This window comes from Sminthopsis crassicaudata, chromosome 3, assembly GCF_048593235.1.
Source record: "Sminthopsis crassicaudata isolate SCR6 chromosome 3, ASM4859323v1, whole genome shotgun sequence".
Taxonomy (NCBI): Eukaryota; Metazoa; Chordata; class Mammalia; order Dasyuromorphia; family Dasyuridae; genus Sminthopsis; species Sminthopsis crassicaudata.
Window position 1 is genome coordinate 646,282,991 of NC_133619.1, and position 27,505 is coordinate 646,310,495.

The 27,505-nt window shown below is 39.8% G+C and overlaps 1 protein-coding gene across 1 annotated transcript; it reads left to right on the forward strand.

Moving 5' to 3' along the window:
• The first annotated feature begins 1,935 nt into the window (after positions 1–1,935).
• Positions 1,936–26,821, forward strand: LOC141565004 (uncharacterized). The gene is given in 6 exon segments (XM_074307961.1): positions 1,936–2,090; positions 13,135–13,285; positions 15,670–15,796; positions 16,750–16,818; positions 19,841–21,577; positions 21,580–26,821. Coding segments are annotated over 5 exon segments (2,103 nt in total). The 5' UTR covers positions 1,936–2,090; positions 13,135–13,252; the 3' UTR covers positions 21,717–26,821.
• The last annotated feature ends 684 nt before the right edge of the window (positions 26,822–27,505 follow it).

Consider the following 27,505-nt stretch of genomic DNA (forward strand, 5'->3'; position numbering starts at 1 on the left):
CTACCCCTGTAGCTGAGCCATGTGTGTATACATGTTATCGGGAACTCACATTCATCACTGGGTACTTTGAGATGAGAGTCCTGCCCAGTCAACCAAACTCTGCAATTAATAGAATGTTGGGAGCTCTCTGACTCTATTTTGCCTCAGTTTCTCCGGCCCTACATTTGCCTTCTTAGCTCCCAAGTAGATGCAGACATTAGGACTCTAGCGAGTCTCATCACCCATTTAGAAAAATCAGTGGATGGAGGTTGTGCAGAATTGCTGTGGGTTAAATTTGCTGTTCATGAAGCAGGGAGGTTTGTGTATGGCCCTAGGAGAATCTTGTTTCTATGTAAATTGCTCAGGGGTAATTAGGGAGTCTCTGGCTGAGATGACCATGAGGCTGTTTTTAGGGCTTCACTGCATTGGTGCCAATCCCTCCATAGCTGGTCCCCTTGGCTGACCACTCTCCTCTCAGGAATTGTGGGGCCTTTCCTTCTGTTCTTACTCCTTCTCCTCATAGTCCCCTGTGTTGTTAAGAGCCTTGTCACGTATGTCCAGGACCATATACAGGCCGTCAAGTTACCCTGCGGATGACCTGTTCCCCTTTGGCCTCAGATGAGACACAAGTTTGACCAAACAAATGGGGGAATGAAATGGACAAAAAGCTGGCCCCCTCACCTGCTAGGTCAAGGGGCCTCAGGCTTATAGGCAATTTAGGGAAGTGCTATGTACAGAGTGGGCCCCATCCCCCGGAACATGAGACCTTGGATTTTCCAAGAAGTGTTGAAAGGCCAAACTTTCTGGGAGGTGTAAACTTAACAAAGACAGGACAACATTGCATGACGTGTCCAAAGGGCCCGTTGTGTGTGCTAACTCATGTTCAGACACTTTCCCTTTGTAAATAAGAAGTATAGGAGAAGCTGTGTAAGTGATTTTTATGATTTTGAAACCACAAGGCTGTACCAAGATGTGGTAAATGGGCTTAAAAGTGTACCTCACTAAAGGGTCGGGGCTGATCTCTACTGGCCTGTCTAGTGGGGTCAGTCACTGGCCAGCTAATAAATGATGCTTTAAATTGAATAATCTGGTCAGAGCTGTCTATGTCCTGTCTGTCCATTTCAAGATTAAAAGTGTTAACTCTGCCCCAGAAGGTGCTTGTCCCTTCTACTGTCTGCTCCAAAGTTGGGACTCGCCATTCTGGAGAGAATGTATAATACACTTTGCTTTCCATCTAGAGATCTCTTCAGCTTTTTTTATTAAAGGGTGATCCTTCACCATTTCTGAACCACACACTTAGAAAAATCACTTGATCTTTCTGACCATTTGACCCTTTGGACATACTGCCTTCAGAGTAGAATGGAGTTATATTCTGATCCAATTATTCCGAATGTTTTTTCCTACAGCTCCTACTCACATCACCTCAATGTTTCATTTTTCGTGATCTCCCTGAAGAGGCTTAAACATCCCTATTATTATGATGGAAGAACAAGTCTCTTTAAGAGAGCCCTCATTCTAATTTAGATTGGGAGAAAATCCAATCCAATCTGGGTTAACAGTTGAAGGATCCCCAATGTTCCCAAAGTCGAGTAGCAGTCAGCACCTCTAACATGGGACCCACTACTTTCTGTTTGGCTGGGGCCAGGCTTATTCCAGCCACCCTTTCAGCTCCACAGAGGAAGGAGTCAGCCCCAAAGTTAGGAATGAGAGTGGGAAAAGGAGGCGGCCTGGGGGGAGGAGGAGATCTCTGGGCAGAATGGTGGGTATGGTGGGTGGTGATCCAGGCCGAATATGAGCCCTTGGGGTGGAGTTTGGAAGCCTGGGCGGAGTCCAGGGCAGACGTTGGGCCTCTCCCGTGGAGAAGACATTTCACGTGATGGGGGCGGGGTTGGGGAAGGGGTTTGGGGCGGGGAAGCAGCTCCGGGCCTGACTTCCTGCTCTTGGTAGTCATAGTAGGAGACCGCTCATTTTGGGAACTCTCAGGGGCTGGCTAAGGTGGGAACTCTTGGGCTCGGGAGAAATCTCCTTCCGAGAGCTGGCTGGAAACTGGGACTGCTGGACTTGAGATCTCTCTGCCTCCTGCAAGGCAGCTCTGTAGGGGCAGGTCCCAGGTAGGTCCGTCCACCTCCCGGCATCTCTACTCACCCACCTCCCTACTCACCTCTGAGCTGTTGCTAGTTGCCTTTGTCTTTGCTAATGGGGGATCATCTCTTCACCTGCACCAGGAACGTGCTTCTCTGCCAGACTCGGCTATCGGACAAGCCCGCCCTACGCAGATTCCCCCCCCCCCCTATTCCTTCTTTTCTCACCCCAGAACTTCCCAAACGTCAGACGTTACCGTCCCCGGATTTATCACCGATTCACTTTTTCCCAATCTCAGACCTTGCCCACAAGGACCCGGGACTCCCGCCTTGTTCCTGGATCCCGGTTAGAAACGTGGTGCTTCTGTCTTCCGACTTGGGCCCCGAATAGATTCAAGAGTTCTGCCTGCCCTGAGGACCCACTCTGGACGTGGGCCCCAAAACTCCTGCCTGGCTCTGCCTGGCTCCCCCCATCCCCCAGGCCATGGCTCCTTCTTGGCTCACTTTAGAGTCACCAAAGTCTAATCTCTACCAGAGGGTCCCAGGCACGCTCCCCAGCTCCTAGGAAGACTCAGGGCACAGTCACCGCTGCTTTCCCGCGATCCGAGTCCCCCCAAGCCTTCTGCCCCTCCAGTGTCCCTGATCTCCTTACCCTGAGGTGGGTCAATATTTCTCTCTCCCACATCTTACCTGGGCTCTCCTTTCCTCCTGCTTCCCTGCCCCCTCTTTTAAAGCCCTCACTATCCCCACCCCAGGGGGCCAGATCCCAAGCTTCCCCAGCTTCCCTGGCGCCTCCATCCAGAGCCATCGTTCCCTCCCCAAAGTTTATTTCATATTCACAAGGCTTCTACATCCTTCCCCATGCATACATTGTTTCCTCCTAAATTCAGAGAGGAATGTTACCTTGTTACCAGCTCCTCCCCTCCCCTCCCCCACTTCTCAGTTGTACTTTTTCCTTTTGCCTAATTTTTGTAATTGTTTCCTTTTACCCTCTCCTGCCTGGACATACACATTTTAATCCCAAACTTTGAGATTTTATACTGATAACATTTTCTCATACCTAAGAAAATAATTGGCCTTAATGAGCACATTGTAATTAGTCCTTAATGTTTTCCTTTTTTTCTGGATCTTTTCTATTACATTTTCCATTGAGTCCTGGCCTTTTTGTTACAAATACAATTTGTCATATGTCTATTTCCCCCCTCATTCCACATTGCAGATTTCTGGGTAAATTATGCAGGATGCAAGTCCAGGTGTTTTGTTCTTTGAAATTTAATGTAACCAAAGCCATGGTCTTAGAGTAGAAGCTGCTGGTTTTGTGAAATCCTGACTATTTTAGTAGTGTCCAAGTCTCTCTTATTTTCTGCTTGGATTGCAGTGTTTACTTCTTAATCTGGGAATTGTGAAGTCTTGCTAGGATATTCTTGTAAGGTTTTCTCCTGTGATCTCTTCAGTTGCTGAACAGTTGATTTTTTTTCTTCGCCCCTTTACCTGCTTGTTCTAGAACTTCAAGGCAGTTTTCTTTCATGATTTCTTGAAGTATTGTAGCCAGATTGTTTTTTAAATAATAACTTTTAGGTAATCCACCAATTCTTTTATTGTCTCTCCTTGATCTGTTCTCCAGCTTTTCTAATGAGATGTTTCAGATTCTCTTCTGTGTTTTCTAGTTTAATTATCTTTTGGTATCATATAATGTCACTCGAGTCCTCTTCTTCAATTCTATTTTTCAAGAATTTTTTATTACCTCTTACACATTGATGAACTTGTTTTTCATAATTTCTTGTATTGCTTTCATTTCCCCTCCTTACATTTCCTATATCTCTTATTTGATTTTTGAATTCCTTTTTATGTTCTTTCAGGAACTCCTTTTGGGCTTGTCGAGTACTTTTGAAGTTACCCTTTGGGATAGGAATGGCTTGTTTTTTAACCTCACTATGTTTTGGATATTAACTGTGATCTTCTTTTATACCAAAGTAGCTATTTTGAGGTTCTTTTTCCTTTGATTATTCATCCTAAATTTTCATTTGGTTTTATTTTATTTTTAGCAACTTACAACAATGATCATTTGCTTTCTGGGTAATGCTGCCTTAACCCTCAGCTCCTCCTTATTGTTATGTTCTGAATTCTGTCCAAGAACTCAACCTCAATATCAGTTTTCACCTAAGGCACATGTAGGGTTCCTCAACTGCTGTCCTGGAAATGTTTTTCCTCCCTAAAGTACTGCACTTTCCCAACAAGTGCTTATTCTGCCTTGTCCACAGCCACTGCCCAGCACAATGTCTGGTCAGCACTGCTAGCACTTTTATTTGTGTAAAAACCTTTTTAATTGAATGTAATCAAAATTATCCATTTTGTGGTATTCACACACATGTATTGTACCTACACTATATTGTAAAACATGTAAAATGTATGGGATTGCCTGTCATGGGGGGAGGGAGTAGAGGGATGGGGGGATAATTTGGAAAAATGAAGACAAGGGATAATTTTATAAAAAATATATATATAATACAAAATTATTAAGTAAAAAAAAAATTATCCATTTTGTATGTGTTAATATTCTCTAGTTCTTCTTTGGCCACAAATGCCTTTGTTCTTCCCAGATCTGAGAGGCAGACTATCCCATATTCTCCTAATTTGTTTATAGTATTATGAACTATATCTGAATCAAAAACTCATTCTGACTTTATCTAGGTATAGAGTGTTAGATCTTGGTCAGTGTCTAGTTTCTGCAATGTGTAAAAAGCAATACAGCATTAAAGAATTTCTTAATAGGAGCTAATCTGAGAAATGATATCTAGTGTAACTTCTAACCAGATGAGAATTTCGTCTACAAAGTCTCTGAAAGCTGCTCCTGCAGCCTTTTCTTGAAGTTGTGCAGTGAAGGGGACCCTCCACCTGTCAAGGGAACCTCTTCCTTGTTGGGATAGGTCTAGACTTAGAAAGGTCTTCTTGTTATCAAGCATAAATAGGCCCTCCTTGTTCCTAATGCTGTCTGCTTTTAGAAATTTGTCCTTATACTTCCTTCCTTGGTCCCTCAAATTCCAGTGCAGTTACTGAGAAAAGAAGCAAGAGAGATAATCTGTATATACTTACTATGTGGCAGGCACTCTGCTAAGTATATAAATATTTTCTCATTGAACCCCACAACATACCTGTGACTTTGGTCTTATCATTTTCCCTATTAATAATTGGGGAAACGGAGGCACACATCTATGACATAATGTGTCCTGGGACACACAGCTAGTAAGAGTATGAGGATGGATTTGAAATCAACCTTTCTTGAGTCTAGTCTCAGTATTCTTAGTACTTCAAGACCAAGTGTCTCTAATTTCTAATAATGGAATATTAAATTTAATTTAATTTGAAATAAATATGGACTAAAGGGGGAATCACTGCAATTTCCAGGTGTTTGCTATTACAAAGAACCACTTTAAATATCCAATCCATACAACTGATTGTCTTTCCATCTTATATTTACTCACCATTGTCTTTCTCAACCTTGATTTTGCCCTGTCACTTGATCTTCTCTTGCCACTCTCCCCATCCCATCCAGCTAAAAGTTCCTCCCCCATCCCATCTCCTAGTTTCCTCACCTCTGTATATTTAAAAGGCTTCTATATCCTTCTGAATGTATACATTGTTTCCTGGTAAATTCAGAGAGTAAAGTTACAATATTACCAGCTCTCCAACCTCCTCCCCACCTGCTTTCTCAGTATTAGTTCTTCCTCTTGCCCAATTTTTATAATTGTTCCCTTTCACCTTTTCCTACCCTTTTACCGACAGTTATATTGATAACATTTTCACATTTATAAGTAAATACGTGGTCTTAACGAAAATTAGTCTTTAATGTTTTTTCTTTTTTCTGGATCTTTTATATTAAATTTTCCATTGAGTTCTGCTCTTTTTGTTACAAATACTTGAAAGCTTTTCAGTTTATCAAAAGTCCATTTTGACCCCTTCATTCCAGTTATATTCAACTTTCTGGGTAAATTATTCTGGATGCAACTGCAGTTTTTTTGTTCTATGAGATTTTTTTTTTCCCCCCTGAGGCTGGGGTTAAGTGACTTGCCCAGGTTCACACAGCCAGGAAGTGCCAAGTGTCTGAGACCAGATTTGAACTCAGTCCTCCCGAATTCAGGGCTGGTGTTCTATCCACTGTGCCACCTAACTGCCCCCTCTATGAGATTTAATGTAACCAAACCTATGGTCTTTTAGAGTAGAAACTGCTCAGTTTTGTGAAATCTTGACTATTTCTACAGTATTTTATTGTCTTATTTTCTGGTTAGATTGTAATATTTTCTCCTTAATCTGGGAATTTTTAAACCTTTCTAGGATATTCTTATAAGTTTTCCTCTGATCTCTTTCAGTTGTTGAACAGTCCATTTTTTTCTTTCCCTTTTTACCTGCTTGTTCTAGAGCTTCAGAGCCATTTTCTTAATTTCTTGAAATTTTGTATCCAGATTCTTTTAAAAATTATAGCTTTTAGGTAATCACACAATTCTTATATTGTCTCTCCTTTTTCTGTTCTCCAGTTTTTCTTTTTTCTTTTATTGTTTTTATTTTATAATTATAACATTTTTTTTGACAGTACAAATGCATGGGTAATTTTTTACAACATTATCCCTTGCACTCACTTGTGTTCCGATTTTCCCCTTCTTTCCTTCATCCTTTCCCCTACATGGCAGGCAGTCTTATACATGTTGAACATGTTGTAATATATCCTAGATACAATATATGAGTGCAGAACTGAATTTTGTTTTTTATTATTAATTAATTTAATTAATTTTTGCAAAAATTTTATGCATAGGTAATTTTCTAGCATTGACAATTGCAAAACCTTTTGTTTCACCTTTTCCTCTCCTTCCCCCCCCTTTCCTCCAGATGTCATGTTGACCAGTACATGTTAAATATATTAAAGTATAAGTTAAATACAATATATGTATACATGTCCAAACAGTTATTTTGCTGTACAAAAAGAATCGGACTTTGCAACAGTGTACAATTAGCCTGTGAAAGAAATCAAAAATGTAGGCAGACAAAAACAGAGGGATTGGGAATTCTATGTTGTGGTTCATAGTCAACTCCCAGAATTCTTTCACTGGGTGTAGCTGGTTCACCTCATTACTGCTCTATTGGAACTAGTTTGGTTCATCTCATTGTTGAAAAGCGCCTCATCCATCAGAAATTGATCATCATATAGTATTATTGTTGAAGTATATAATGATCTCCTGGTTCTGCTCATTCACTCAGCAGCAGTTCATGTAAGTCTCTCCAGGCCTTTCTGAAATCATCCTGTTGATCATTTCTTACAGAATAATAATATTCATATACCACAATTTATTCAGCCATTCTCCAATTGATGGGCATTACTCAGTTTCCAGTTTCTGGCCACTACAAAGAGGACTGCCACAAACCTTCTTACACATATAGGTCCCTTTCCATTCTTTAAAGTCTATTTGGGATATAAGCTCAGTAGTAATATTGCTGGATCAAAGGGTATGCACAGTATGAGAATTCTTTGAGCATAGTTGCAAATTGCTCTCCAGAATAGCTGGATGTATTCACAATTCCACCAACAATGTATCAGTGTCCCAATTTTCTCACATCCCCTACAACATTCTGCATTATCTTTCCCTGTTATTCTAGCCAATCTGACAAGTAAGTAGTGGTATCTCAGAGTTGCATTAATTTACATTTCTCTGATAAACAATGACTTGGATCATCTTTTCATATGGCTACAAATAGTTTCAATTTCTTCATCTGATAATGGTCTGTTCATATGGTTTGATCATTTATCAATTAGAGAATGGTTTGATTTCTTATAAATTCGAGTCCATTCTCTATATATTTTGGAAATGAGGTCTTTATCAGAACCTTAATTGTAAAATTGTTTTCCCAGTTTATGACTTCCTTTCTAATCTTGTCTGCATTAGTTTTGTTTGTACAAAACCTTTTTAATTTGATATAATCAAATTTTTCGATTTTGTGATCCATAATGACCTCTAATTCTTCTTTGGTTATAAATTCCTTCCTATTCCACAGGTCTGAGAGGTAAACTATCCTATGCTCTTCTAATTTATTCATAATCTTATTCTTTAGGCCTAGGTCATGAACCCATTTTGACCTGATCTTAGTGCATGGTATTAAGTATGAGTCAATGTCAAGTTTCTGCCCCATTAATTTCCAATTTTCCCAGCAATTTTTGTCAAACAGTGAGTTCTTATCCTAAAAGCTGGAGTCTTTGGGTTCTTCACACACTACATTATTGAAGGTATTATCTGCTTTTTCCTTTGAACCTAACTTATTCCACTGATCACCTAGTCTATTTCTTAGCCAATTCATATGGTTTTATTAACCTCTGCTTCATAATATAATTTTAGATCTGCTTCAGCTAGGCCACCTCCATTTGATTTTTTTTTGTTGTTGTTTTTGTTTTTAATTAATTACCTTGAAATTCTTGACCTTTTGTTTTTCCATATGAACTTTGTTGTTATTTTTTCTAGGTCATTAAAATAGTTTTTTGGGAGTCTGATTGGTATAGCACTAAATAAATAGATTAGGTATTATTGTGATCTGTATTATATTTGCTTGCCCAATCCAAGAGCATTTAATATTTTTCCAATTGGTTAGATCTGACTTTATTTGTGTGGAAAGTGTTTTGTAGTTTTGCTCATCTACCTTCTGATTTTCTCCCCAAGTTCCTTCTGGTTGATTTTCTTATAAAAGCTGTTTTAGTTTTGTGAAGAGAAAGTGGGACTTTCTTTTATTTCTAATTTTCTCTCCTATATTAGGTAACTTAGGTCAAAAATCAATCCAGAATTTTTTTTACTGGTAATATTTTTTATTTTTGTAAATACATACAAAGATCGTTTTCAACATTCACCATTGACAAACCCTGTATTCCAAAGTTTTCTCCCTCTAAATCACAGCATTAATAGCTAACCTTCATCTAATATCACTTATTGTCCAAGTGATACACAAATAACATTTCTTCTTTACAACAACCATGGCAAGTAGGAGGTACTATTAGTATTCTAAGTGTATGGAAAAGTAACAGAAGAAAACAGAGGGACAGTGACTTGCCTAGTGTCACCAAGGTGAAAAATGTCTGAGTGGTTTTCAACTCAAGTCTTCCTGACTCTGGGCAGTATGCTCTGTCCATTGTCCCTCTTGAGTGGTGGGAAATAACTTAGTACCATAATGGAAGCTTGAAATAAGGGAGATAAGTGGATCAGAGACTTTTCAGCTAAAGTTCTAGCCAGTCATCTGGGAGTGGAATGAATGGAAGTTTAGGTGGGCTGAAGGAGTGGGATTCAGGCCACATCAGTGGTCAGTTACTGCCTGTTGATCCCATTTCCTTTTCCCACTCAATTTTTGTCTAAAGATAAGGAGGGGTAGGAACAATGAGGAGTATCAAAGGATATCATTGAGAAAATTAGAATTTTCATAATAAAATGTACATGAGGTGATAGACGATTAATACAGAGGAGGGCAGCACAATGCATTGGAAAGTAGAACCCGATATTCTGTAAAAGAAACACCCTTGACAAAAGATTCACATGGCCTGCAAGTGAAAAGATCAAAGTTCTGTAATACCTTTTGGAGATTGGCCCCTAAACTTTACTGTATTTCTTCTAACCCTATGCCAGTCAGTCGATCTATAAACTCGAAAGTCTTATGACCCATATATGTAACATGAAATTTCCCAATGGATTTTTGTTACTGTGAAGATCTAGAGGGGCTAGCTAGGTGGTGCAGTGGACAGAGGACCAGCCCCGAAGTAGGAGGACCTCAGTTCAAATCTGGTCTCCTACACTTAACATTTCTTAGCTGTGTGACCTCAGGAAAGTCATTTAACCACAATTGCCTCAGGGCACAAAAAGATCTATAAAGAAAAGATGATGCCCATATGGTGGTAAATATGTCAACAGTGATGATCTAGAAATATAATGAAAGGTTAAGGAGACATAAATAGTTTCAGGGGCTAGAGCTCATGGAATGCTGACCATAAAGCCTGACCCCACCCCATCCCCATTCCCACAAGCTGGCTTGGGATTTCTGGGCAAGATTCTGTGTGGTCCCCACAGTTTTCCTTCCCCTATTCCTGCAGGTGAGGCTGAATTTTAACTTCCCTCCAATTCTGAGATGAGAAGAGTTGAGCAAACAGAGACTTGAGCTATATTAATCTTGCTAACAATCCTCATAACTGAGGTGTTTCAGGAATATTTTTTTGGTCGCAGTTTTAAAATAGTTCACAGAAGAAACGTGTCAGACATTCTACACAGAGACATAGGCCAAGACAAAATGACATGAAAGAGGACTGGCCCATCTTTGTCAAAAGCTACCCTATAGCACTTCTGCCTTCTCTGGCATCCCAGGTGAGAGACCCCAAATATTGGGGGGCTCAGACTGGTGTCACAAAGTATCTCAACAGAATTTACAGCCTTGACCCCATCTCCTAGCCCAGGGGAAAGCTTTATTGCAATAGTAACACCATTACAAAGCTGGCTGAAACTCCAAGGAAATTCTACAGAGAAACAGAAGCAAGGAGATAAAATGATCCAACTTTCAAACATGGATAGCCTATTTTATAGCCTAGGGGAAGGGCTACGGAGTAGTCTCTGGTACTGGTTTTTGCTGACCAGATCATTAGTCAGCAGTGAATTGAAGGGTGGTCCCTGGGTTTTGATTATCACAAACCACTTCAGTGAGCAAACAACTGAGGAGTGGGTCTGAATTTTGGTTTCTACTGACAAGATTATCAGTCAACAGTGAACTGGGAAATAGTCCAGGATCCTTCATTCTTTCTTTACTCAGTTTCCATGAGGTGAAAATTCTTGAGGAAATATGTTTTACATTATTGCACCTATAAAACCTTTGTAACTTGGTTATCATCTTAAGACGAAAGGAAGTAAAAAGGGGAGGGAGAGAATATGGCCCGGAAAAAAAATGTTAAAAATTGTATTTACATATAATTGGGAAATAAAGTACTATTTGATATAAAAAATGAGGTCAGTAAATCTTATTTGGATTATATTTTGTCTTTGTTGACATAAGGTAATTCATGTCATTTATAGCACTGAATAGATATTTTTTTAAAATTATATATATATATATATATTTTATAATATTATCCCTTGTATTCATTTTTCCAAATTACCCCCCCTCCCTCTATTCCCTCCCCCCGACGACAGGCAATACCATACATTTTACATGTGTTACAATATAATCTAGGTACAATACATGTGTGCGAATATCATTTTCTTGTTGCACAATAAACATTAGAATCCGAAGGTACATGCAACCTGGGCAGACAGATATTACTAGCACTGAATAGATATTAATATCACAGGTTAAGATGATCAGTAAAGAGAAATAAGACTTTAGAGGTATTTAAAATGTAAACTACATGATACTTTTATGTTCTCTGATATCTAATCTATGGCAAAATTATGAATATCTAAAAGGGATCCATTTAATGCCACACTTCATGTCACTAGTTGATATATGATTTTATTTCTTAAAATCTTTCATCTGTAGTATTAAAAAGTACAGAAATACATGCTATGTAAGATATCAGAAGGAAATATTTTATGTTTTTGTGTGATTGAGGTTGATAACCTCAATCTCCTCTGTTCCAAATGTCTTTTCCACATACCAAACTAGTTCTCTAATTTGAGATGTCTTATGATTACCCTTTAAGACTGAACTCATTTTCTTGTCTTTGTCTCTTCTTTCTTCCTGATAAGGGCCCCACTACCCTCTCCTTCCCTCAGGCTCACAACCTAGATGTCCTCCATGAATTGTATTTCTTATTCCCACTTACTTCATGTCAACCCTGCGACATCTCTGCCATCCATCTTCTCTGTTTCAACCTTCTTTGTGTAGATCTTTATCACCTCACCCTTGGAGTGTCCTCCTCATCTGTCAGAAAAATTTCCTTCCAGGTCTGGCTACTTAACGAATTCTTGGCTCCTACTTATTTGTCAGGTTCCCAAACACTTCACAAATATCTAATGTTGCCATCTTCCTCAAACTTATCATAGCGTTATATTTGCCCAAAGGCAGGCTTTCCCCATAGTAACCCAGAAGTCCCACTTTCAGCCCCCGTCCTGGACCCGGATGTCCTAACTCTGCCTCCAGCTCCTGTTTTCTGTGTGGCTTCAGACATGATTTCTTAGGAGGTTCCACAGGTTCTGCCTTTCTGCCTCCAGGAGCTCTCCTTGGTTGCAAGAACTGAAGCTGTTTCCTGTGCCAACTTCTCTGGACCCGCACATCTTGGGCTCCTTCCCCGGCATGTGGCTCACTGTTTGCATATTCCCTTTCAGGATTCTAAGCCTACAATCTACCCAAGAGTCTTGGGAACCTCCCCCCATCTTCTGCTTAATTTCAGGACTCAGCCATCCTGTTTTTCCTGGTTCAACTACCCACCTAAATCACTTCTGGACACTTAAATTTCTTCTTTTTTACCCAGGCTTCCCAGCTCCCTGCCCCTTCCCCCGACATGGTGGTCCTGGTCGCTGAATCCCAAACTAAATTGCTTCCCAGAGAGCCCTTACCTCCTTATTTTATCTGTCAGTCAGTTTATTGTCTAGGTAATATGTCTGTTGGGGAGAAGAGATGCTGGGAGGACCAAGTATTACAGGCAAGGATATTTCTGACTCAGGAGACATTGAGATTCTACACACTCTCATCCCATCTGGGGCCTTAAATCCCTCCTCCCTCTTGGGTCTGTAGGAAGGTGGGGGAGAGGAAGGGACTCTTAAGAGTAGGAGTAAGAGAAGGTAAGCTCATCTTCAAGTTTAATCATTCCACCCCAGTTTTCTTATTCCCTGTCCCTTCTATGTAAACTCCTGACTGCCCCATGGCCAATAGTCCTGGGGACTTTTCCCTCCCAGACATGTTGTTTTTGACTGGGTAAAAGAAAAGATTCTTGGCTTCATTTCTTTCATTTCTTCCCCAACTTTAATCACTCAATGGGTGTTGTCTCTCTGTTGGTTGGGATCTGTGCCCTAGGGCAGGGCTAGGGGCTTAGTAACTTCCATGGAACCTCATCCTCTGTAATTTCCTGTAGGCTAGCCCCCTGTCCAGGAAAAGAAGGGAAGGACATCTGTTCATTTATACGCATCCCCTCCCAACAGCCTGCAGAGGACCAAGGGCTGGCCCAAGCAGGGAGCCTGGAGCCAGAGCGAATGTCCCCTGAGAGCTGCAGACCCCCACCCCAGGTGAGTGTATTCTGCCCACACATAAGGGCAATATCAGCCCAAGAGGTCTTTTTCATAGATCTGGAGGATGGTATGGGAAGCTGGTCATCTCTCTTATCATTGGATCCTTACTTTACAAAAAGAGTCAGGAAAATGAATGCAGTAATAACAACACTGCCCTCCTCTCTGCTGTGTTTTGGACTGATTCACTGTCCCTTTGGCAGGACAGGACAGGAATGAACTAACTCCCTTCTCTTAGTTGCTACCCTGACAAGTTTGTTCAAATTTTCCCTCAATATAGGTCACTGAAAAGGATGACCACTTCACTCATTAGTGTCTGTCCTGTGGGTACACACACACACACACACACACACACACACACACACACCCCTTCTAGCCACTCTGTGTCCTGTGACCAAGTTTCCTCCTGTAGTCACCAAGTTTCCTCAAACCCTTGACCCTAAGTATTGTCTGGAGCAGAACCCTGGAAGCTTCCCTAGCTCTTGCCCTTTCCCTGGTTGGGAGCTGACCAGAAATTATCCCCCTGCTGCCTCAGACCATACAGACCTTCCCAAATTTCTCTGAATCCCTTCTCTTTACCATTTTTGTGGTTATTCTTGTAATTTTTTTTTTTTTTTTTTTTTTTTGGCCAAAGAATTTGGAGTCAAATGCCTTCACCAGGGTTACACCGCTAGTAATTATTAAAGGTCTGAGGTAGGATTTGAACTCAGGTTCTCCTGACTTCAGGGCCATTGCTCTATCCATTGTCCTATCTAACGGCCTCTAGTATTATTAGTTTTTAACTTTAAATACAAAATAAGAGAAGGGAAAAAAAAAATTCAGGGAACCAGCAGAACAGAAGAGTAGATTTGATAAAACAAACCTACATAATGAAGGTTACAAATGGATCAGGCATTGTCCAAAGTTTCTTTTCTTCCTGATGGGTTTTCTTTTATTCCATTTCATTTTCTTTTATCTCTTGTTCCCTCCCACCGAGGCTACTGACTGCCAGGCCATACATACCCATCTTCCCCCAATAGACATGGAGACCAGCCAATGTTTCTTTATTGGTAATCTCAGCAGGGATTAGCAGGAAGCAAGAGCAATGGATGTCTCTGCTTCTCTTTTTCTGCATATCTGAATCTCCCTATATCTCTGCTTCTCTCTACTTCTCTCTGCATCCTTCTTCCTTTGGGCTCCAAGCTGGTTATTTACATTTACTCTCCTCTGGGAATACCCCTTGTGTAGCCCACTCAGCACTGCTCATGTGAATCCACAGAAGGGAGACACTTGCAGCTAGTGGCTGCCTCCTCAGAAAAGATCCTCGCCTTCTCAAGGAAACACCTGTAAGATACAACCTCCTGCCTCAGAGCCCAAGCCCCTTGTACCTCCTGGGCCCACCCTACCAGCTGACATGGCATACATGGCAATTCCCAGAAGGAAAGTCCCTGACAAGACCCCTCAGCTGCAGTTAGGCACTTCTAGAGTCACTCCATCATCCTCAGCTCATACTTAGCCTTTCTCTCCCTTTACCATTACTTGGGTCAAAGCAACAGGCATTTAGAAAGGGAAGAGGCTCTGTGGGAATGTAGAGGAGATGCAAAGGAGGAAAAATCAGTCACTTCCATCAAGAAGTTTCAGTTCTAACATGGAAGACAACATGTCAGCAGCTGTGTCCTCACCAGCTGTGTACAGTGTTAGGTGGGAGGCCTTTGCATGGCTGTGCTTCCAAGTGTTCTCATCCAGGATGTGACCTTTGGGTAAATCCCTTCTCTCTCCTTCAATTTGCTTTTATAAGTTGAGGACCATTGGGCCACATCCATTAAGAAGTGTGTGATTCTGAAATTTGGAAGGCAAAATCTTACAAAAATGAATGTTGCAACCTATCTGTACTTACATTTAGAAAAATAAATATTGGGGGGTGGGAAGGATAGTGTTTTCATCTGGATAAAACTTAATTTCTGACCTTTGGAAAATTCACAGGATCTTTTTTCTACTCAGCGATCATGGTAATGTTTTAGCCCTACAACACATAATACTAGCTAACTTCACACATGCACTTCATGCCATTTTCTTAACATAGCACTGTCTGATTTCATCTCCAAAAGTCCTTATCTCTCTCTGATAGAACCCATAACTTTCCCCATTGCACAGGCAGTAGTACCATTCCTTAGTAAGATATTTCTCAATTTTATTTCAGTTGAAAACATTAAATGTGTTTCTCTATATTCCACTGGTCTTTGGGGGACTTTGCTTTCAGTGCTGGTTCTGAACCCTAAAAGGCTGTCACCTTTGGGCAGATCCCTCCTCCATGCTTCAGGTCCCTTCTGTAAATTGAGGAGCATTGGATCAGAACAGTTAAAGCTTGTTTCAACTCTGAAGTCCTCTGTGTGTTGGTGTTTTAGGAGTTGGTGACCTTCAAGGATGTGGCTGTGCACTTCAGCCCGGAGGAGTGGGGTCTGTTGGACCCAGATCAGAAAGAGCTGCACAAGGAGGTCATGCTGGAGAATGCCGAGAACTTGCTCTCCTTGGGTAAGGAGCACTTCCCTTGGAACTCTGGGAATGGCATCAACTGTAGTGCCACCATCCCCTCCCTAGGGTGCAGAGTTTCAGGTTTTTATCAGTTCTTAGAAAGGCCCAAGGACTGCCTCCTGTACCCAAGAAACTGGGTCCTCCTAATCTTCCATGAGTGGTCTTTGCATTGTAGAATAGCAACCCTGCAGTTGTTTCTGTGAACCTTCTGAAAACTGGTCCTGCCCCTTTTCACTGAACATGAGATAGGAAAAGGAACCCTTCCTCCTAGGGGAAACCCTTTTGTCTTTGCAATGATCTTTTGGGTAAAAAAATAAATTTTTACCTCAATGCCCCTGGTGTAACTCATAAATTTCTAGCATGGTATGTGGGCCCTTATTCCTCCTATCTACACCCCCTAAAGGCCTGCACAGATACAGGGAGAGAAATGGAAGGGAGGGGCTCTTTTCATACATATGCTGGGATCCAGGCCTTGTGCTAAGAGTTCCCTATATGTGCATTATTGCACTTGATCTCTACAACAACCCTTTGTTTTGTCCTCCATCTTTATCCCCAATTTCAGGTCTGGAGGCTGAAGCAAACATGTGAAATTACTTGTCCAGAGTGGCACAGCCAGGATGTGTCTAAATCCAAATTTGAACTAAAGGCTTCCTGACTGCAGGCCTGGTGCTCCCTTCTCTGTGCTACCAGCTGCTTCTAATGTCTAGAAAATGGAGGTTGTGGGATGTGTCCACCCTGCTGTGAAGGAGGCAGCAAAATCAGGATCTTCTGCTTCCAGGCTGCTTCCATGGCCTCTTTTCCCCTCTGCCCCCTTTCCCTGGCAATAAGCGCCCTGAAAACCATCTTTGAGTTTTCCTTGGAACCACCCAGTGGGCCTCACACCCCAGCCCTGTTCCAGTGAGGAATAAATGACAAGTTTCAAGGCTCAGACTCACTATCTTCCCCCCTCCCAGGACTTCCAGTTCCCAGAGAAGATTTCTTTTCCCATGTGGAGAGAGGAGGCCTGAGGAACTCCTGTCCTGGTGAGTGAGTTGCAAGCTGGAGTGCAGGCTGCTATCCCAGGAGGCTTCTTCATGTGATGGGCATGGGGGTGGAAAAACTGGCTTGGAATCCCTTTTCAGACTCTTGTGGTAGTGAGATCCTGAGCACCTCACTGAACCTCTGAACCTCAGTCTCTTTATCTATAATATGAAGGGGTTAGACTCCATGGCTTTTCAGTTCCCTTCCAATGAAGAATCAATGAATCTAGCGGAAGTCTTTATTGGAAATTTGGGGCCCTCCAACTATCTCCAACCAAAGAAGGAGAACTTGGACTGTCTAATATGACTTTTCTTAGACATTCCTTAACCCAAAAAGCATTTATTTTTACTCTTTTAATATTTATTTAAAACTAAAAACAAAATAGAAAAATACAGAAAAGAATAATTTTTAAAAATCTTTCCTGTTCACCAGAACATAAGGGAGGATTCAAAATCTGTAATAATAAATTTCCATAAGTCATAAGTTATTATATTCAGAACAGTCCATTGCTCTTTGGTTTCCTGTAGTTTTTCATTTGTTCTCTGCTGTGCACTTTTTACTTTATTCTTTCCTCCCCTTTCATCCTCTACTAACTTCCTCATGCAGGCTACAGTTAAGCACAGATAGATAGGACAAGCAACAACCTCTGAGCCAAGCTGGTCACAAGCTGGAATCGATTAGTTGGAAGACTCCCTTCCTGCATCCTTCCCTCCCTTCTTCCCGGTGCTTTCTTTCCCCTCTCTTCTTCCTTCCTTGCTGTTTTCCTTTCTTTTCTACTTTCCTTCCTTCCCTCTGTCCACCTAGGATATTGTATACCGCTGTTAGGATTACAAGGTGAGAACTCAGGTTGTCTGGACAGTGACAAGGTGAGAACTCAGGTTGTCTTGATAGTTCTCTGTCTCAGACCTTTGGTTTGGCATTTGAAGGGAGTTTACACCTTAGGAATTCTAAGAGGAGCAAGTTGATTGGTGAAAATATTTCCCCACGCCCCACTGAGTTCTCACCTGCCTATTCTCTGGGAGGATAAAAGAAGGGCACTATTGGATCTGAGAGAATCGACTCTGGGATAGAGTTTTGATGCCGGGCAGGCTGAAAGGAGACCAGTCTGATTTGAGGAAGGACAAGAGTTGAAGGAGATTCAGAGCTTCCAAGAAACCTGCACACAGAGGAAAAGATTTTATAGATCTCCTCCCAGAGAAGGATTATAATTGAGCAGAAGACCTTTCCCTCACAATTCAAGAACATTACATACCTATCTCTTAATGCTCTTATAAGCATCCTCCCTCCCCCTTTCTTTACCACTGAACCATTGGTGAATAGATTCCTTCCTTCCTTCCTTCCTTCCTTCCTTTCCTTCCTTCCTTCCTTTTCTTTTCTTTCTTTCTTTTCTTTCTTTTCTTTCTTTCCCTTTTTTTCCTTTCTGAGGCCAGATTTGAACTTGGGTCCTCTTGGCTTTAAGGTACTCTATCCAGGGTGCCATCTAGCTGCCCTGATTCCTTTCTTATGCAACAAACCTCAAAATCAGTTTGATTCTCATTGACTGCTCATAGACCCTTGCCAAGCCCATTTGATCTTTGTGTCCTCATTGACTTAGACTGAGTGTAAATCACAGTCATTTATGCTTTGGCCAGAAAGCCTGAGGTTCTTCCCAGAGTCACTCATTGCTTACTTTTTATTTATTGAGATTTTCTTAGCTCAGGTGAGAGAGAAGATTCTTTGTCTCCATTGCTCCCTAGCATTAATCACTGAATGGGGGCAGCCCAAGTTACAGGAGACCCCCACCTTACCTTAAGCAGGCCCAAGTCTCCCATGACCATCTGCATCCAGAGCCATTCCCAGTAAGCCAGATGTATAACTGGCCAGGGGCCATAGATGGCTCTGTAGGGAAAGGTAAGGCCAGTGACCTTGGGCAGCCCTCCCTCACTTAAATCCAAGTCACTGACTACATAACTGACAGCTTCCCTTAGGTTAGGGATATGGGAGGGAAAGACTCTTGGTTATTCTATAATAGGACCAGGAGCTCTAGGCCCTTGTTATCTTCACTATGGGATTTGTCCATAGGTGAGATTGAGCTGTAAATAGACAGAAATAGAAACAGAGATTTGGCCCCTCAGAGGGACCAGCATGCAAGCACTGGGGTGGGGTGAGGACATGTGGTCAACCCTGGATAATGTCAAACAAATAATAAACATCGATTAAGCACCTGTTCTGTTCTATGCATTGCATTGAGCCCTGGGTATACAAAGAGAAGCTTTCAAGAAGTTTTAAATCCAGCATAAAACCTTGGAGATGGTTTGAGAATAAGCAACAGTTAATGAAACTTATTTTTAGCTACTCCAGACAAAGGAAAGTGTTTTTGTTTTTGTTTTTTATTGAAATGCCTCATGTTCAACAGGCATTTGTATACAAAGAGAGAGGGAAAGGTAAGTATATGAAGGAAGGAAGAGTTAAGGTGGAGAGAATCAAAATCATAGTGACAATGATAGTACTTAATAAGCATATTGTGCCTAGTATGTGCCAAGATTTTTAAAGGTATATCATTTCATGCTCACAACAACCTGCGAAGTGGGTACAATTATTACCTTCACTCTGCAGGAAAACTGAGGCAAAGAAGCACATCCCCAGTGGTGCAAAGCTAACTGGGGCCTGAAATGGAACTTGAAAGAAAGGATTGGAAGTAAAATGGAGAACATCTGTCTAGTGCAGTGGATTGAGAAGCCTCAGTTTCCAGGTTCCAAGTTCTAATCTCTGCTGCAGGGATTTAGATCAGGTTACTCAGCCATTCAGAGCTCATAGCCTGGTTTCTACATTATGAAAACCTTCATGTTACCTTTTTCTCAGCTTTGTTGTGGGGGTCCAATGTCATTGCGTTAACTCTGTGTTAATTGAATGACCTTATTGGTTTGAGCCAACCTGTCCATTTCAGTTTGAAAATTTTTGCCTTGAGAAATTAAAAGTCAATGATTTTATTATCAGCCAGCATTAGAGGGTATATTGATACACATGTGTGTTTGTTTCTTTCAGATGCAGACACATGGTTTGATATGAAGGAGATGAGTGTAAATCTGAAAATGATCTCATGGAAAGACCTTTTTCAATATCGTGAATACAGGGTTATTCTTGCAAAACAGAAAAGAAATCACATTGAAGAGGAACAATGTGAATGGAATACACACACAAATGCTTTAAGAAAGAGTTCCAGTGTTGCTAAAGATAAGGATATACATCCTCAAGAGAAAACACCTGAGTGTGATCAATGTGATACAGCTTTTCATGTACTTTCTTCCTTTGCCAAGAATCAGAGAATCCATGCTGGTGCGAAATCTCATGAATGTAAGAAACATGGAAAGAATTTGAGAGAGCAATCTACTCCTGCTAAATATGAGAGAATTCATACAGAAAAACAATGTTACATATGTAATCAATGTGGAAAGGATTTCCAATGTTATTCCAACTGGGCTCAACATCAGAGACTCCACACAGAAGAGAAGCCTTATGAATGTAAAGAATGTGGAAAGGCTTTCACACAGAGTACCAGTCTTTGTGAACATCAGAGAATCCATACAAGAGAAAAACCTTATGAATGTAATCAGTGTGGAAAGAGTTTCACATGTAACTCTAAACTTCTTCGACATCAGAGAATCCATACTGGAGAGAAGCCTTATGAATGTAATGAATGTGGAAAGGCTTTTACACATTGCTCCAGTCTTGCTAAACATCAGAGAATCCACACTGGAGAGAAGCCTTATGAATGTAATGAATGTGGAAAGGCTTTCACCCAGCGCAGCAGTCTTACTTCCCATCAGAGAATCCACACTGGAGAGAAGCCTTATGAATGTAATGAATGTGGAAAAGCTTTTAGAGAGTGCTCCAGTCTTACTGTCCATCAGAGAATCCACACTGGAGAAAAACCTTATGAATGTAATCAGTGTGGAAAGACTTTCAGTTGCAGCTCTAAACTTGTTGTCCATCACAGAATCCACACTGGAGAGAAGCTTTATAAATGTAATGAATGTGGAAAGGCTTTCACAGATTGCTCCACTCTTGTTGTCCATCAGAGAATCCACACTGGAGAAAAACCTTATGAATGTAATCAGTGTGGAAAGAGTTTCAGATGCAACTCTAAACTTGCTGTCCACCAGAGAATCCACACTGGAGAGAAGCCTTATAAATGTAATGAATGTGGAAAGACTTACACATTTCACTCCAGTTTTGCTGTTCATCAGAAAATCCACACTGGAGAAAAACCTTATGAATGTAATCAGTGTGGAAAGAGTTTCAGATGCAACTCTAAACTTGCTAGACATCAGAGAATCCACACTGGAGAGAAGCCTTATAAATGTAATGAATGTGGAAAGGCATACTTATCTCACTCCAATCTTGCTGTCCATCAGAGAATCCACACTGGAGAGAAGCCTTATGAATGTAATGAATGTGGAAAGGCTTTCAAAGATTGCTCTAGTCTTACTGTCCATCAGAGAATCCACACTGGAGAAAAACCTTATGAATGTAATCAGTGTGGAAAGAGTTTCAGATGCAGCTCTAAACTTGCTGTCCATCACAGAATCCACACTGGAGAGAAGCCTTATAAATGTAATGAATGTGGAAAGACTTTCACATCTCATTCCAATCTTGCTGTCCATCAGAGAATCCACACTGGAGAGAAGCCTTATGAATGTAATGAATGTGGAAAAGCTTTCACCCAGCGCAGCAGTCTTACTTTCCATCAGAGAATCCACAGTGGAGAGAAACCTTATAAAGGTAAGACTATGGAAAGGCTTTCACAAGACACAACATTCTTGGTAAACATGAGAAAATCCACATTAGACAGAAATCTCATGAATGTGGAAACTTTCAGGAAACGGTCAAATCTTGCCTAACAACTGAGAGTCCACATTAGAGGAATAATTTTGAGTGTCTGGATCTTGGTAAAGTTTTTAATAGATATTAGTCCTTGACTAGACATGGGAGATACTATACTAGATGTAAACCTCATTTACATTTAGACTCACTTCATCCCTGAATTTCCTCCAGGAAATTCCTAGAAAATTGAAATCATACAAAAAGGCATAAAGATGGAAGACAGAGCTTGTCAATCAACAGGGATTTTCTGCTTGTGAAGAAGTCTCCTATGGATTTGGAATTGGAAGTTCTTTGGCCAAAGTTCATCTTTGAGTTTACATCTGAGGATACTGAATGGAGAGAAGACTTACAAATGTGCTGAATCAAGACTTGCCCTTACCTGGAAGATAAAGGTCACTATAAATCACAACATTCACACTGGAAAGAAACATACAAAATGTATTTGTAGAAAGGCTTTCACCTGCATCTCATCCTTTGTGTAGAAATCTTATTGCAGCTGAAATGTGAATATAATGAATAAGGAAAGGCCTCTTCTTACAGCACAGATCTCCTTAGACATTGCAATTCTTTATACTGTGTATAAAGAGCAGAAAAAAGATTTGAGTTTTTCCTCTGAAATCCTAAGATTGATGTCTGAAGAAGTGTTTCCATTTTGACTTTATCTTGCTAATTGTATCAGGTGCATTCAAGAGGAAGTGAGGCATTTTTAGAAAGCTTACCCCCAGAAGAGTGCCATAGTTTAGGGCTACAATTCCAGAAAAATTCTCCCCCTTATGCCTTCCTTAGTCTTGCACAAACTATTTTGTTACATCAGCAAGCTTTGTAATGTGTAGTTACTGTTCTTAATTGGAGTGGGTTCCTATAACACATTGCCAGCCCTGATAGAAAATATGGAATAACTAGAGTCCTATGTGTGTTTAAGTTGCTCAGTCCAGAGTGTAAAAATCCTACTCTTTTGGCTATAATACTTTGACTCCTTTCGCTTGATTGTACTAGTTGAGGTGATACCCTATTCTTGCAGAAATGTAATCAACTGCTTTCTGATCTGACTTTGAGAAACATCTTTTTGAACCATTTTGGGTTTGTGGTCATTGTCCCACACAGTGTGAGATATTATATAAATTATAATCTTGTATTTGACAAATGGACAAAGTAAAACTTGGGGATAAGACTTTGAGAAGAGTTCATGTTCTAAGGACACATTTACATAATCTCCTAGAAATTATTTTTCAAATACCAGTATTTCTAAAAAATATTGTCCCCTAAATTCCAAAATGAGAAAAATCAGAAAAAAAAATACTGACATGAATATTGATTTTGAAACATGAGAGAAAATTGCCAAATAACATGAATTCAGTTGATTATATTAGAATTATGTTGCTGCCCAGCCAGCCCTAGCAGCCACTCAGCCTGTGAGCTTCTAAATCTTGGTGGGCGAACTGGTGGAGGACAAGCTGACATTGAGTACAGATCAGGTGGGAGATAAGAACAAACTCCATTTATTCATTTGAATAAAAGGGTTTATATATCTTTCACTAAGGTAATAGTGTGTTTTCTCGAGTTTATTTGTGTGAAGTGTTTTATCACCATGTTCATATACTGAACTATATTTTGTAAGTATTGATTAACTTCATCTTTTTGCTTTCCCATGGACTCTTAAACATCTCCAGCATCACAATTCAAAACTGTTAATTCTGCTGTGTTTAACTTTTCTTGCAGTCTAACTCTAACAATCATACACAATTACTGGGGAAAAAACACCTGTACAGATTTTGCTGATGAGGTGAACTCTCTGATATTCAGTATGTTATTTAAACATGTCAGAGCTTTCCTTCAAGGAGAAAAAGCCTTTTAATTTCATGGTTGCAGACATCATCTGCTGTGATCTTTGACCTAAAAAATACAAAATGTTACACTACTATTTCTTCTTCCACTAATTAGACAGTGTTAACAAGATATTAACTTTTTTCTTTGCTTTTTATTGTGAGCTTCTAGCTTCAATTGTAAGCTTTCTTTTGCTCTACTCAAGAGACTTCTTAGTTCTTGTCTTACCGCCCTCACAAAGGTATTGTCTGCATATCTGAGATTGTGAATATTTTTCCTGGAAAACTTAATTACAGCTTTTGGTTCATTTAGCCTGATATTTCTCATGATGTAATCTGCATATAATTTAAATAACTGAGATAATATACAGCTTCATCATACTTCATTTCCAATCTGAAATTGACAAGTTGTTCCAAGGCTAAGTCTATCTGTTACTTCTTGGTCTGTATACAGTTTCCTCAGGCAACAAGTAAGATAATCTGGTACTCTCACCTTTTTGAGGACTTGGCACATTTGTCATGAATCATATAGTCAAGGAGGTATTCAATGAAACAGACATCGATTTTTTCCCCTGGAATTCCCTTCCATTTTCCATAATCCAGTGAATGTTGACAATTTTACCTCTAGTTCCTCTATCTGAAAACCAACCTGCTCTTCTGGTTATTCTTGATACATTTATTGTTGAGACCTCGCTTGGAAAAATCTTTATAAAAAATGAGTGCATCATTTAATAGCACCATCTTTTGGAATTTAAAATATATCTCAGCTAGAATTCCATTTCTTCCCTCAGTCTTCTTAGCAGTGCTTTTTGAGGGGCTTTTGATTTCATTCTGCAGAATACCTTGACACCACTGTGGTTATTGCTGCTGCTAGAACCTTCCTTGGATAGGTCCTTTGTGTCTTCCTAACTCTTTAGGGTAAGTTCTACTTCTATTAAATCACTAACATTGTGTTTTTTTAAGTCCATTTTTGTGTGAAATTTTCCCTTGATATCTCTAATTTTCTGAAATTTTTCATTCTATTGTTTCCTTCTCTTTGCTTATTTAAGAAAATGTCAACTACTTCTGATTCTAATAAGATTTCTCTTTTGCGGATGGAACAAAATACAATTCCTAAGGTCTTTAATAATGTGGGGCACTTTTGCAGGGGAAATGACTTGAGCTGTGGCAGAATGACTGCTCTACTTATGTAAAAAAAAGAGCATTAGTAGGCTTTGCAGAATAGTCACATTGTGTATGTATTGCTACAAATAAATTAAGCATGGGTAACAAACTCTAGTAAGTCTTTAATTGATGCTGCCTGAAAAGCCTTTGGATACTTGCCTGTGTAGCCTTTTCAGTCCAGATGTGGTGCAATCTGTGGCCCTGGATTGCAGATAAAAGCCCAAAAAGGAAAACCTGTCTGCTGTTTTGTCTGTAGCAAAACAGAGGAGCACATTTCCAACCATACAGGTAAGTCTGTGAGGATGCTTTTGTTATCCTTCAGCAAAAACAGACCCAGGAATAACCAAAGAAAGCTGAATGAGTTTCCCACATGACAATCGAACAATAGAAACTTGACAGCATATCCTGTCCAGGTGCCAAGAAAAGCCTAGAAGAAAGGTCCAAGAGACTGAAGTCTCAGAGTCAGCAGTATCAGGGAGTTTGTGAGTTAGAGGTCTACAAAATTGGAAATTTCTTGCCCAGTTTCTCTGTGGCTCAGTTGCTCAGGGATAGATGGCTGGCAAGAAGACATATTTACCAAAATCTCTTCCATTTACATTGGACTTTAGAGTTTTCAACAAATCTTTCCTATCAAGACAGTAATGACAAAATGTGAATACTTGCATTCTAGTTGTAGAGAAGAGAAAGGGGAAGTAACACATCTAATAGAACTAGAACTCCAGGTGGGCCACTGGAATGCAATATATTGCATTTTTCAATTCATTTCCACTCTCCTGATGTATATCTATATGATACACACTGGATGCCAAGAAGGCAACAATCTATGCAACCCAACCCCATGTCTTACTCAGAAAATTCCTTGAATTCTGCTTGAAAGTGACTTATTGAAGGACTTACTACTTATTCAGTGCAAAACTGATCTTGTGGAAGATGCAAGTACACTTTGAAGATAGTTTAAGCTGACAAACTTGTACAAGTAGGCACTAATGTGGCAAATTAACTGTCAAAATGAGGGAAAGGGAAATAATACATAATGTTGAAATAATTTAACCTCAGGCAATATGCAATTTATCACTGATTACTAAAGGAAAGTGTTGGGAGGATGGTCTTTCCATAACAAGAGTTCAGTGAAAATGGTAGCTTAGGAAAAGCGTCTATTCAGACTGCCATAAATGTATACAGAACATTTTTTCTCCTTGATTGATACAGAAAGAATGGGAAAAGAACTTGCCTAAAAATACTGGAAAGAAATCTTTCAGCCTACAATTAAAATATATTCCTGGCTCCTCCATTTAGACATTGTGTTTCTTCTTCTACTAATCTAGGTAATTTATATTTTTGTAAACATTCTTCCATTCACTAAAATTGTTAAATTTATTGGCACAAAATTAGGCAAACTATTCCTTATGATTGCTTTGATTTCATCATAGTGGTATATGTACTCTTTTCTTTTTCGATTCTAGTGATTTGGTTTTCTTCCCTGTATTTTTTCAATTCAATTAAAAAATGATTGATGTATTTCATTTTTTAAAAAATAATTACACTTTGTGAGCTTTGCTCTGTCTTACTGTTACTCACTATTGTCCTTCTCAGCCTTTCCTTTTACCCTATCTCTGTTACCTTATCTCTCCCTCTTGCTCCCCAGGAGTTCCTCTCTTATCTTCTCCCCCACCCTTTCTAAAAGTCCTGCTGCTATCCTTTCCCCAGTTTTCTACCTCTCTAGAAGTTGAGAACACACTTTTAGATTTCCAGGTTCTTCCATTCGGAGGAGAGCAAGGTTCTAACATTTCCAACACATCCCACCTGCAGGCTCTGTGTCAGTTCCTTCTTCACCACCCAAATTTATGAGGTGATTGCTCTGTTTTACCCTTTTTTAGCCAGCTTTGTTTTTTAGAAGCAATCCATCTATAACAATTGGAACAGCCTTCCTCAGGTAACCTTGGAGAAACTTTGTAATCAATGTCCATGAATTTCCTAATGTCTCCTAATTGAACTGTGTACCCCTGATGTTTTTTTTTTCTTTTTTCTTTTTTTAGTGTGAATTTAGCTCCAGTTTATTGTGGTATACTGTTATGAGCCAGAACTCTGAAGTTGAAACAAGGATTTTTACAAGGTGCTAATTCAGTGGAATTGTTGAGACAATGATTGTCTATTATGGGCCAGTATTCTGAACTTGAAACAAAGGGTTCTTTTTTTTTTTTTTTTTTTTAATTGAACATGTCCAAAAATGTATATTTTATTTGACATCTTGAATTCATCTCTAATCATGCAGAAAATAGGTAGAATGATTGATCATTGGTGCTCGTACTCTGGAATCATGTTTGCTAAGTCATTAAATCTTTCAAGTTCATTGATTTTTTTAAAAATACAATATTGTTCTAATAATACAAATTACTCCACTGTGTGTCAATTTATAACCAAGTCTAAAACCATACCCTTTGTTATTTCTTTTTTTTTAATACTTTTTATTTTCAAAAAATATGCATGCATTATTTTTTAACATTGACAGTTGCATAGCCTTGTGTTCCAAATTTTCCCCTCCTCCCCCTACCCTCTTCTCCTAGATAGTAAGCAATCCAATATATGCTATACAATATTCAATATATGTAAACATATTTATACAATTATCTTTTTTTTAAATAATATTATCCCTTGTATTTTTTCCAAATTATCTCCCCCCTCTCTCCACTCCCTCCCCCCATGACAGGTAATCCCATACATTTTACATGTGTTACAATATAACCTAGATACAATATATGTGTGTAAATACCATTTTCAAAACAAAGGGTTCTTACAAGGTACTGTCAATGAAATTGAGAGACAAAATAGTTACCAATTT